The sequence below is a fragment of the Cotesia typhae genome, unplaced genomic scaffold, assembly GCF_013202065.1.
Source record: "Cotesia typhae breed Kobodo isofemale line unplaced genomic scaffold, CoteBio_Ctyphae contig_5, whole genome shotgun sequence".
Classification (NCBI taxonomy): domain Eukaryota; kingdom Metazoa; phylum Arthropoda; class Insecta; order Hymenoptera; family Braconidae; genus Cotesia; species Cotesia typhae.
The window spans coordinates 4,712,973-4,725,486 of record NW_027423757.1 but is presented as its reverse complement, the minus strand read 5'-3'; the positions used below and the strand labels follow the sequence as shown (position 1 = coordinate 4,725,486).

At 28.3% G+C, this 12,514-nt stretch overlaps 1 protein-coding gene across 5 annotated transcripts in view; it reads right to left on the bottom strand.

Moving 5' to 3' along the window:
- LOC141530696 (nephrin) overlaps positions 1 to 12,514 on the bottom strand; it is a 194,394-nt gene that overhangs the window by 29,517 nt on the left and 152,363 nt on the right. For all 5 annotated transcript variants that reach the window (XM_074247962.1, XM_074247964.1, XM_074247966.1 and 2 more), the window contains 3 exons: positions 8,110 to 8,309; positions 4,963 to 5,073; positions 1,859 to 2,065 (listed from right to left, as the gene is read on the bottom strand). In XM_074247962.1, the coding sequence (XP_074104063.1) occupies positions 1,859 to 2,065; positions 4,963 to 5,073; positions 8,110 to 8,309 (518 nt within the window). The remainder of the gene's footprint in view (positions 1 to 1,858; positions 2,066 to 4,962; positions 5,074 to 8,109; positions 8,310 to 12,514) is intronic.

Below are 12,514 nucleotides of genomic sequence, written 5' to 3'. Positions count from 1 at the left end.
GGTGAAAATGACGCGATGAAAGTAATGTCGACTCTAATATTTTACGATAAAAGTATAAAGAGACGTTATTTAAATTGTCTAGTTGTAATTTGGTGATATACAATAAAAATAAAATAATATTCTCGAGATACTTTAGTCAACTTAAGCTCTACTTTCTTTTTATTTTATTGTTATATTTTTAAATTATTTTTTTCTTTTTTGAGTAATTTACTTTTATACACATTTTTATTTTAATTATCTTCGACTCTAGTTATGAATTTTGGAAGCAAATAAAATTCGTTCTCTATTACTTTCAACATCAATGAATTAATTGACCAAAAAATTTAGTATATTTCCTATGATCCAAGTATTGTAAATAGACTCAGTTTAAAAGAAAATTTGATGACAGTATAACACTTTTAACATAAGAGAAAATATATAATAGTATTCAATAATGACAAAATAAATAATTTCCATAGAAATACATAGAGGTAGATAGATTTCATTTAATACTCTCCGAAAGCCGTAAGCTGTTTGTATTGCATTTATGATACTCGAATATATACAGTTCTATATTATCTGGGAAAAATTTCCATGTTTATAGAATACATGATGATACGTCTCACTCTCGTTGCCCATTCAGCGAGATTAAATGAAAATAAAAAACCTTTTATAAATATGTACAACTTATTTTTTTATTCATATATATCAGTACTACCTCTAGAGCTGGATAATAATATTTTAAAAGATTTTTTAGCTCTGTGCTTAATAGTACTCTGTAGTTGGCATTGAAAAACTTCATTTACAATTTTTAATCTTTCTCATGAATAAGATAATACTTACAGATACATATTTATAACATACTTTTATTCATAAAAAACATAAGAAAAATAAGTTTTATACATGACACATTTGATGAAATGTCGTTAATTGAAGTACATATAAAAAGCGGTTCATAAAAATATTTACATTTATCCGTTTATATATCAAATAAAATATTGTCATGTATTCATTGACTATTGAGGAAATATATTAATCTTTTTTTTATCAATATTTTGAAGTGAAATACACTAGATAGAAGAGTTTATTAACAATTAATAAATTCATTTGTTTGGAAAAAATTTATTGGTTTATTAAATATAAATTTATGTTAGATTCGATAGTTAATAACTATTTATAAATAGCTAACTAAATTTGATCGAATTTTAAACTTGACAAAAACTTTCGCTCATGGAATGAATGTGTTAAGTTTCATCAAGACCTCTTGAGAATTGTGGCTGTAATCGTGCTTACAAGGCTTGTTCTATCATATATATGTCAACTTTTGAGTTGACGCTAATTTTTGGCATAATTTAACAAAATAAAATATATTAGAGTAAAATTTTTTTCATCCGAGGCGGATGTATAGGGGTTTTTACGTGCAAACGACACTCAATCTGTTAATAAAACGCGTCAGTATATACTGGGCTATATAGAACTTTATACAGTCGAGGACAATGTCACTCATGCGTCACCAATCTCTATACAGCCAAATAGCTTCCGTTTTAACTGTCATTTAAAAAAAAGCGTACCTCGACCGTATTGGCGCGTGGCTCATATAAGAAATAAATAATTTATTTAAATTCCAACTTGAGCACATTTGTAATAGACCGATTTATAGAAAAATTTATCTAAAAAGTGTCAAAATAGAATTTTTTACACTCAGTTTTTATTCAAGGATCTAAACAAATAGTTACCAACTGTTAACAAATATTTATGAGATCATTTAATAATGAAAAACCATTTAGTAACAATTGATAGAGCTTATTAAATATCAAGAAAACTTTTTATATCAATGTGTAATATTGTTATTCCGGAGTTAAAATGAATAAATACTCACGGTACATTTCTATGGCAACGGAAGCTGAGACAGGCTGGCTAATGTTGTTGTTAGAAGCTTGGCAAGTGAAAATAGCATGCAAGTCAGCTCTTGTCAGACTTGTCACGACCAAAGTGTTTCTCCTTAAAGCTGGGAATTCTCCCGGTTCATCCTTAGACTCAAGAAGCATTTCACCCTTCCACCATCTGACGGTAGGTGACGGTCGACCTGTTGGCATCACAACATTTCTATTGTTGTACATCCACTCCGTAAATGTTTTTACATCACATGTTTACAATCAATATAGTAAAATATAAATAGTCTATGAGGAAAGCTTTTGTATAAATCAATACTGGAGCACTGAAAAGTCATTGTTTAATTTAATTGTTAAATATTCTACGCAATGTTTTATGTTTTTATGTTTAATATTTTACATTTTAGCACGTAAAAGTCAAAACAGTATAACAAAAAACTATTTTTCATTTTATTTCGTGTTTATTAACGAGAACATTATTATTTTATGTAAAATTTTTAACGTCAAGTTTAAAGTTTATGAGAAAATGTATTGTTATGTAAAAAATTTATGTTAATTTACAGGTAATTAATTGTTTTATTTTAGTATTTAGTCCTAGCGTATCAGGCTAATAGACTGGGAACTCCGAGTTTCATATTTATTGAGAATAATAGGTTTGTTGAATAAATTGTACGTGGAATAATTTTAATACATATATTGTTTAAATCAAAAATTAATATCATTAGTTAAATTACAATAATTACAATTATTACACAGTGATTCGAAGTTAACCCTTCTCTTTCATATAACGATTTTACAATATTTTTAAATTCACAAATATTAGTTATTTAAAATGTACCTGATAAAAATTTATGAGTCTTGTTGATTTGACTTATTCTTTCGATTTGATTCACTTCACAATTATACTTTACGATATTAACACTAGGATGTCAGGACAACGAGAGAGATTTCCTTGAGAAAATTATAAGGTGTCGAATTTTAGGGCGTTACTAATTTCCACTCATTGGGGGAACCAAATGTCCAATTATTTGTCTATTTTCTTGGGCCCTCACCCTCTCTCTTAAGTTGTTCAAAAATATCGTATGAGTCCCCTCTACTTGGGTCAGAGCGCAATATAGTTTTCTCACTTACTCTTATGTTCTATTAATCATCTATGTGTTTGTGTATACGTAAGCGCATTTACGCATAGACAAATACATACATTCGTACTGTTTAACAAGAATTTATTTATTAAAAATCGTATGAATAAATGTGCATGTACTTGAATCTAGCATCTCTTTTGTTTTCTAAATTTAATTATTATTTGTAGAAATATTTCTATTTTATTAATTTATAAGTTGTATTATTTTAGAATTTCGTGGTTTAATAATTGTTCATTTTAAATTGTTTAACTTTTAAGTTCTATATTTCTTTTTTTTTTTTTATCTGTTTCATATTCGTACAGTTCATTTCTCATTTTATGTTCAATTTTATTATCTAAAAATTATAAAAAAAAACGTTATTAAAATTTCTTTAGACATTTGTCTTAACACTCAAATTCGGTGATTAAGTTACTCTAAAATCTTTTGGTTTAAAATAAATCCCCTTTTATCTAAAGTTTTGTCATTACTAAAGTATTTCTTATTTGTTTGAACATCATTTTAGTTATTTACTATTATTTTAACATTTTAACATCCGAATAGTTATTTAGCTAAATTATTTATTATTACTTATTATTTAACGTATTTGTTATCATTATTATTTAAACTATTTTTTTTTTCTAAACTTATTTACTATCTAGACTTTTATTTTTTTTTTTTGTATTATTTATTTTGGGAGTTCTTATTTTACTTATCTAAAGATAATCTAAAACTTTCCCAAAAACATTTTGTGTACTTAGGACTATTTGTTCCCTGACGCATCCGAGATAGCCTAAGTACAGTAAAATTTTAGAGAGAGATCGGACGAGACACTTAATGATCACACTCGAATTATCCTTTAAAAAAAATGAAATAGAATCATACTCGATTTTTTTATAATTCATAAATATGTAAAGAAAAATTCTTTACATAACAGTATCAAAATGATGAATTTAAGGGGAAACACCACTCTGACGGTCGAAAAAAAGGTGATTTTCGGGAATTTTTTTGACAGGGAAAATAAAAGAATTTGGTAATCGGATTTTTTTTTATTTTATCAAGGGTACATTAAAGATTATTAGATTATTACTATGATTTTAACGTTAATTTTTAAAGAAAACTTCTTTCCGTGTAACTTTAACCTTCTTAGATGATGTTACAACTGATGATTTTAATCGAGTATATAAATAAATCTTTACAATTTAATTTACTTTATTTTTAAGAAAATAATTAAATTAACAGTAAACGGAATAATGATTTTATACTTTACATACTTTTCGCATTATATGCAACGATATTTTCTCCGTAAACTCAACGCTTCAACAAAAAATATTATATATTATATATATATATATATATATATATATATATATATATATATATATATATATATATATATATATATATATATATAGATAAGAGGTAGTCTACTAATTAATAATTCATAGTATACAATATAATTTATTGCGTGCGCTTAATTATCATCAAGGCAAACATGAACCACTTTTGAACGTAAGTTTCAAAGGCAATATAAATAAAACAAATTAAAATTTTTATCACGATTCACAGAGTATCATTACATGAAAAAATAATAGACGATGCGACTGTAAAGCATTCGTCATGATTATTATAAAATTAGTTGGAATTTTTAAAATTATAAATTTAAAGCCAGATTGATATCTAATAACAGTTTTATGAACAAAGCAAAATAATCTCGCTTTAAAAACAGTTAATTAATTTTATGCATTAAAATTTTAATGAGTTAACTTTTGTACTCGTTATTTTATTATATAGCCGCTTTTGTCATGAGCTTGAGACATTAAACTGGTTTATATAAGAGTCCGGCTGCCTAAAAATCGATACTCCATTCGAGTTGATTAAAATAGATGGTATCATAAAACAAAATATGAAAAAGACTAAAAATAAAAGCTCATAACTGCGTGAAGAAAAGTGAATAAAAAAAAAATATTTACCTCCAGAGACGAGACAAGTAAGTCGCATGTCACCACCTTCTCTGTAAGTTCCAGTAATAGCTGACACAGTCTTGCCGTGCTCATCGATAATATTAGGTTTGTGAGGCGGAACTGTGAAAAATAATAAATTTAATAACTGTAATATTATTGCTATTAATCAATATCCATTAGTATTATTAAACTGACATTTCAGATAATCGCACTGCGAATAACTAATAAAATTAAACTCAATGAAAGTGATATTTTTATTAGTGTAATCCTAATAATATAATAATAATTGATTTTTGGCTTGGTCCAATCCCAATATTTTTTCAGAATTGTTCTTAAATTTTTAGTGAGCTTATTTTGAATTTTCATTGATTTAGAAATTATTTTGCTTTAATTTATATTAAATCTCACTCAGTCATGAAACGGTCCGTTTTGTAAAGTGGTGTAACAATATCAATTGTTTAATTTGGAATTAATCTTATAATTGTAGTATCAGAAATACTGGATAGGATATCGATGTTGTTAATATCTAAAAAGGATATCACAGGTCAGGTAATTTAAGTGTTGCGTTTATTAGGAAAGAATACAGAGGTCTGTCTACAATGAATAGTTCTTCAGGACTATCTTCTCAAGTCCTTTTTCTTAATTACTCTACCTACTACTTGGGCCTCTCATCCCACTCAGTCATACTTTTACAATGCGCAAAACTAACTTAAACTTAAAGTTCCCACGCATTTCCAAAATACTTTTAAAATTCACTCTCACAATTTTACTTACAACAATTTTACCTATCTGTCAAAACATCTGCAAACAGCATGTTCGACGTACTTACTTAAATCTTATAATTTACGATACCCTAAACCCTTGGTTACAAAAGTGAAATCTCTACAGTGATCATAAAACTAAAAAAAATAAGTTACAGTCTATTTTTACAACTCTCCATAATTAATTCAACAATATTATTAAAAATTAAAAAACTTTTAACTGTTATAAAAATAAAAAAAAAAGAATAATAGCAATAATAATAACTTTTAATCAATTCACTCATTATTTCAATCATCATTACCGCTCGCTGACGAATTAAAATTAGGATTTGCAATTAGCGTGCTACTGTCTGGTTTACTTTCACGAAACTGAAACGGACAGGTACAATCTACTGTTTCAGAGACGACGTGTTCGCTTGTCAAAAATTTAGACACGACCCTTCTTATTCTGTACAGCACAAGAGAGCTTGCTATCAACTACCGACACTCACATGCTGTTTCAAAAAGTTAGTGTTATCATCGTGAGACTTGAACGTCACTTCTCCGAATAGAGACATTGATTTATGTTTATACTTTTTTTTCACTTCGATTCCCGAAAAGTTTCTGGGAATTCTTCTTAGTTTTTTCGTTTAAATGAATTTGAAGTAATTAAAATTTATACGTGCGGGATTTTTAGTTAATTATTAATGGGTCATGAAAATTTATCGGCTGGTTCATCAAGTTGATTGGAATTCGAAGAACAGTCGAGCAATCACGTGAAACACGGCCTTAATAAATTTTAAAACGTTAAGAACCCTTTAGCTTAAAATTTATATATATTACGTATAATATATATCGTGAGTTAAATAATCGATAATCTGTCAAATCGAAAATATTGAGTGTTCTCGAATTACTCGGGCTTAAACGATGGAGAAATTAATAGTATGAAGAATTTAGAGTAAAAGTAAACACTCAATTAATGTACTTTATTTCTTTTTTCAATTTAGTTCTATAAATTTTTCTGATTACTGATCGTATAATTTTTTACTTTATTTTTTTTTTTTTTTATGAAACAATATCAAATTAATTGAACTTGCATCGATAAAAAATTCATCTGATTTAAGAGAAAAATCTTGAAGCAAGCAATATAATGAAACATTTTTTTTCCGTGTTTATAAATTTAAATAAGAAAGCTGATACTTGCAGAAATTTGTTGATGTAATAAAATAACTCCATATCAAATGATTCCAAAGAGAGAAATTGAAACATAATTCAAATTATTTTTTTTTTAAACGGCAATGTGATTGTTTCCGTCACATCTCCCCGCAACTATCTAAGCGTATTTCCACTTATTGAAATTTACTCTTCTCACCGCCTTCTCTCATATTTTTATTAGTAACTTCTACTTTATTACTTTAAAATTTTTTTTTACTTGATTAAAAAAACTAAAAAAGAAATTCTTACGAATAACTTTCTTGATTCAAGTTAATTTTTTTATTAGTCTACATTTCGATTGAAAATTTTTCGATAAATCAAATTATCATTGAGTGATTTTCCATTAGATTTATTATAATATAACATCTACGCTATTTTTATTGTCCAGAAAGTAGTTTGTGTGTAATACTTTGACATACGTCTCCGTATCCGAGGCTTCATCATAATCATACAATTTCTCTCGAGTGAAATGAGTTCACATAGCACACATATTCTGAGATATAATTCTCCAGGATGACAAACATGATCGACTTATTTAGAGATATGTTTACCCTCGACTGTATGATAGGGTATATTATCATCTAAATATATAGACATACTTTGCATAAGGGTAGTAATTTCGTGTAAATTCCAACTTTCGACAGGGTAAAACCGGATGAGCCGGAGAATGAGGGTAAGAGAAAGAAGAGAGAGAGAGAGAGAGAGGAATAGCGGAAGTGAGTGAAATAGAGAAGATATGGCAATCGGCAAAGAGAGTGAATTACCGGAGTGCATGGAAATATCCTGATAATCGGCTTAACTCTCGTATATCCCAACCCCGTAGTCCTCAGCATGCTTTGAGGTCATTGAATTATTTTGGCACACGAAACTCGGGGAAAAAGGTCCGCCGAAATAACTACCGATACAACTGTGCCATGCGCAGTCAACTGTGCGTGTGTTCAAGGCATCCCTCCTATCATCTCTGTACCCCTTCATATACATATACATATACATATATTACATATATAATATACAATATATAAGCACAAAACTGACTCATCCGGTTACCCGAATTGAAGTCTCGTTCTACTGAATTGAGAGCGATCAACTGAAATGGTAACTTTAATAATTTCGAATATTATTCTGCATCGTCGGTCGTTATTATTGATAATAACAACGATAATAAGCAGTACCTGGAATGTTAAATTAAAAAGCTACTCACTGACTACCGTAAGATGTATTTTCGAGTTTCTCGTCGGGCTGGCTACGAAATCCACTCGACACAAATACTCTCCATCGTCCTTTTCCTCAACTTGCTTTATATTCAAAGTTGCTGGTTCACTGGTCGTGAAAAAGTGAGCACGTTTATCGAAGTATTTTGTTTCTATCCAGTGTTGCGCTTTGTTCAGTCGTTTGTCATAGCTGAAACAAACAGTCAAAACTTACTGATTAATATCAATACGCTTTAGCCAAAAAAAAAAAAAAATGAATTATTATTGTCAACGATTTCACATTTTTGGATATGATCAAATAAATACACTATGAAGAAAATTGATTTCGTTGTCTTGGATTAAGGAAATAAGTTCTTGAATCAAATAAAATTTACTTGATCATCTATTTTTTTTTTATTATTTGAAACGAGTTAAATTTTTCATATATTATTTTTGACAAGAACACAGTACATTTCTTAACTTGTTACAAACAATGTTGTTAAAAATAAATTTCATTTAATTATCTCAAATGCACTGATACAAAAAAAAAAATAACTTTATTATGTAGAAAAATTTTGAACCTTAAGCATATTTTTGAAGAGTTAGATCATTTTGATCAAACAAAAAAATCCTCTGTTGATCTAGGTTTGAAATTTTTTTTTTTCGATTAAAGTTAATTTTTTTATCAGTCTAGACAAGTTTTATTTCCAGTTATTCGGGTAATTAAAGATAAATATAGATGTGATTGAGAATTTAATTAATGAGTAGAGATCGGGTTTGATGTTATTTAGGAGGCTCACTTGTACCGTCTAATGACAATGACAAATAATGTGTACACGGAGAACCGATTAACAAACAGGTTTATCGATCGAAGTGATCTTTTCGTGTATATCTTTATACCCCATTAATATATATGTATGTACAATGTGTATTCTCGAATGTACTATGTCTCGTATTCACAACAGCTATCCATTTACCCATTCACCAATCATTGCTGTGAGGATTGGAACGGTTTTACAACCTCTGGGAACAACGTGCTGTACTTGTACCAACATTACTGGCATAGAATTTGCCCAGAATAGCGCCGCGACTAGACTAGTCACGAGTAATCAACGTTTCGCTATCATGAGCACAGGGTTTTTGGTATACGTGATGCTATATGTCATATTCCTGCTGCGGTATATCTACATGATCTATGTGGATTAGAATTAGCATGTGCATTTGATTTAACAATGAGTGATATATCGGATTAGAGTTATTACCCCAAAGAGTGTCATCGTATACTAACACGCTTCGAAAATAACGGATTTCCTCCAAACAACCTGCCAAATTCATCTCGATTCTCCCCAACAACAATTACAAGTTTTTGTTATATCAATATTTATTCGCTTCTTTGTAAAACAAGGATAAGATTAAAGCTTATTATTTTATCAATAAACTTTGTCAATAATTACAATTGATAATATTTTATAACAATTTTTTATATTTGTAAAATGAAAAAATAGTAAGATTTAATTAAATAAAAATTGTATTTTTTAAGAATGCTTAAACTTATGTTAAACATAATGCTTAAACCGCTTGTACATGTAAAACTTCTTAACAATTGCGTTAAGAGAATTTAGTTAAGATTTTTTCTCTCAACTTTTTTTTTTTATTTACATTCAACTCGTTGATTTCAAGTTGATAAATTAACTATTAAATTCATTGCTATTGAAGTTAATTAATTTATGCAAGTAAAAATATTTATTAAGGAATTCTATTAAAAAAATGCTGAGTTTAAATAGAATAAGAAAATTCAAATATTCACGATCACTCTTACAGCACCCATGATAATAAGGGCTAAAGGCCCTTATTCGAAATTGAATCATTATGGTAGTTTTCCAATTACAGAGCATAATGCGACTCAGTGGCGCACAATACTTAATTATGCTGAAGCTTAATTGGAACGTGAATTAGTTTTCAAATGCTTCAGCAGAGTGTGCTAAGCTCAGTGTTGAAAAATAAATATTCATAGTTATCTAAGTTCAAAATAAAATATATCGACACTTTCCGATACGACTTGTCAATTGAATTGTAAAAATGAGATTGTCAAAATCAATTGAAACGATAAAGAATTGTCATTTATTAGATAAATAATTCACTGTTTATAACCAAATTAAAGAAATCTCTCAATTACGTAGTTATGACAGTACTTAATAGAATACTGAAATAAAAAATTTAAAAAACTTTGAAATATGTTATTTTATTTGTTTTGCCATTTATCATAAACTTTCAAGTATCACAAAATTTTAATCATAGATCTTAATGTAAAATATTTGTTTTGGCATGTTAAAATAAAGCCTTACAAATTTTTGAACGATAATGTATAAACAAAATTTCGAACAATGCCAACTTGAATAAAAAACGCTTGTTAATTTTCTGTCACTAAATTGGTATTGATTGCGAGTATCACACGAGAATAGTACTTTTAAAAGTGCTCGATTGTGCGAAGCGTTGCTGTAGTTGGAACATTCAACGTTGAACATTATGCCGCATAATGCGCTCTAGTGCTATAATTGGAAAACTACCTATATGTTTAATTACAGTTTACCGCTTTATGTTATATTATTCAATGGTCACTAATTTCCCACGGTGCGGAATTACATCCGATTTTTCTACTTGCAATATAACATTCAATTACTAAAGTACGCTTAAACTGTATTCACAAAAACTTTATTTTTGATGCATGCTTTACGAACAGTAAAAAATTTAATTGTATCAGAGCACATATAACGAAATATAACTGTTAATAATTTATAAATGCTGGCTGTGGATTTAATCGACATGGCACACGAGATATAAGTACGTTTAAATTTCATTGACAGAGTAACTATGTAAAATTCCTGTTGTTAAACATCAAACGGAAATATTTCACAATGTAAGCGTGTTTGTGAATTGTGAATGTTTCGTTAAAGACATTGCACGCTTTTGGTAATGTATATATTACCTATACGTATAAATAAACTTCCACAAATACATTACATACATGTATATATTACATGTATATATCTCCATATATATATATATATATATATATATATATATATATATATATATATATATATATATATATATATATATATCAAAACATACATATATAGATGTATATATTTATCGCTACAAGTTATACACTACAATGCAACTGACTGGGAAAGCAACGATAACAACACAATGACAACAACGTGTGTCTTTCTCCGTGAATCCATTCTACCCCTCTCGCTCATACTCGCTCTGTGATACGTGCTTAATGTCAGGTGTATAATGTTACAGTTACAGATGCACCTCAAGAATGTCGGGGAAGCTCTGTTATTGCGAATATGTGAAAATTTATCGTGCATCTAAATAGCTCCGTTAACTTGCTTTGGTATTTTAAGAAAACAATGTATTTACATTACTATTTCAAAGGCGATAAATAATAAATATACTATCGCTGCTATCATTGTTGTCGTTATTATGATTAGTATAATTTACTTTTAACTATTTTATGCGGTGTCATAATTCATAACAACATGGTACAATTTCAGGTGCTTTACCTTTACAAAGTGTTTCGATAAATAACCAATAATGCAGTTTACAGCAGATCGTTTAATGGTTGAAATTACACACTTTTTACTAAAAACAATATCGAAATATCATTTAAAATATTCTCGTAAAAAATTTTCTGACATAGGCAATTGTAATGTCAGGATATGACTATATATTAGAACAAAGAATGAATTTTTATTATTCTTATATTAATAATTTCACGGTTCATTTTTTTTTTCTTGGTGATTTACAATATTGAAGAAAAAAAAATGTTTTTGCTAAAATTTAAATCAATTTAGAGATGAAATTTTTACGTCAAAAATGGACTTTGATTAAAAGACCATGAATCAATCATTTATTCCTAAAATATATCATGATCAATCAATAATACAACTATAAACTTAGGAAGTATTTTTCCTGTAAAAGTGAAGAAATAATTTATTTTTCCATAGACGTAATCAGCAAATAGTTAAGAATAAAAACCTTGGAGCAGTTTTAATGTCCATTTATCAACCTACGATAAAAACCAACAAAAATAAAAAGAGTAATTTTGAAATAGACGATTCATCATATTAATTGAACGAAATATACCAAATACTTTTTTCTTGGACTAAATATATTGGCAATTGTGTAATTGATGTAGCCGTCATCGAGATCGATGTAAGAAATATGGATGTTTTATACTACCGTGTAAAATACGAGAGAGCACGCCATTCGGCGATTACTTAGCCAAGAGTCGTGTGTACTCGACAGGACTCAGCCTACATTGGCTCTATGCTCTATACCTGACTCTCTAAAGCAAGCATCTGAATACTAAATCGGAATATTAATGCCGAGTACTCGACAACCGTA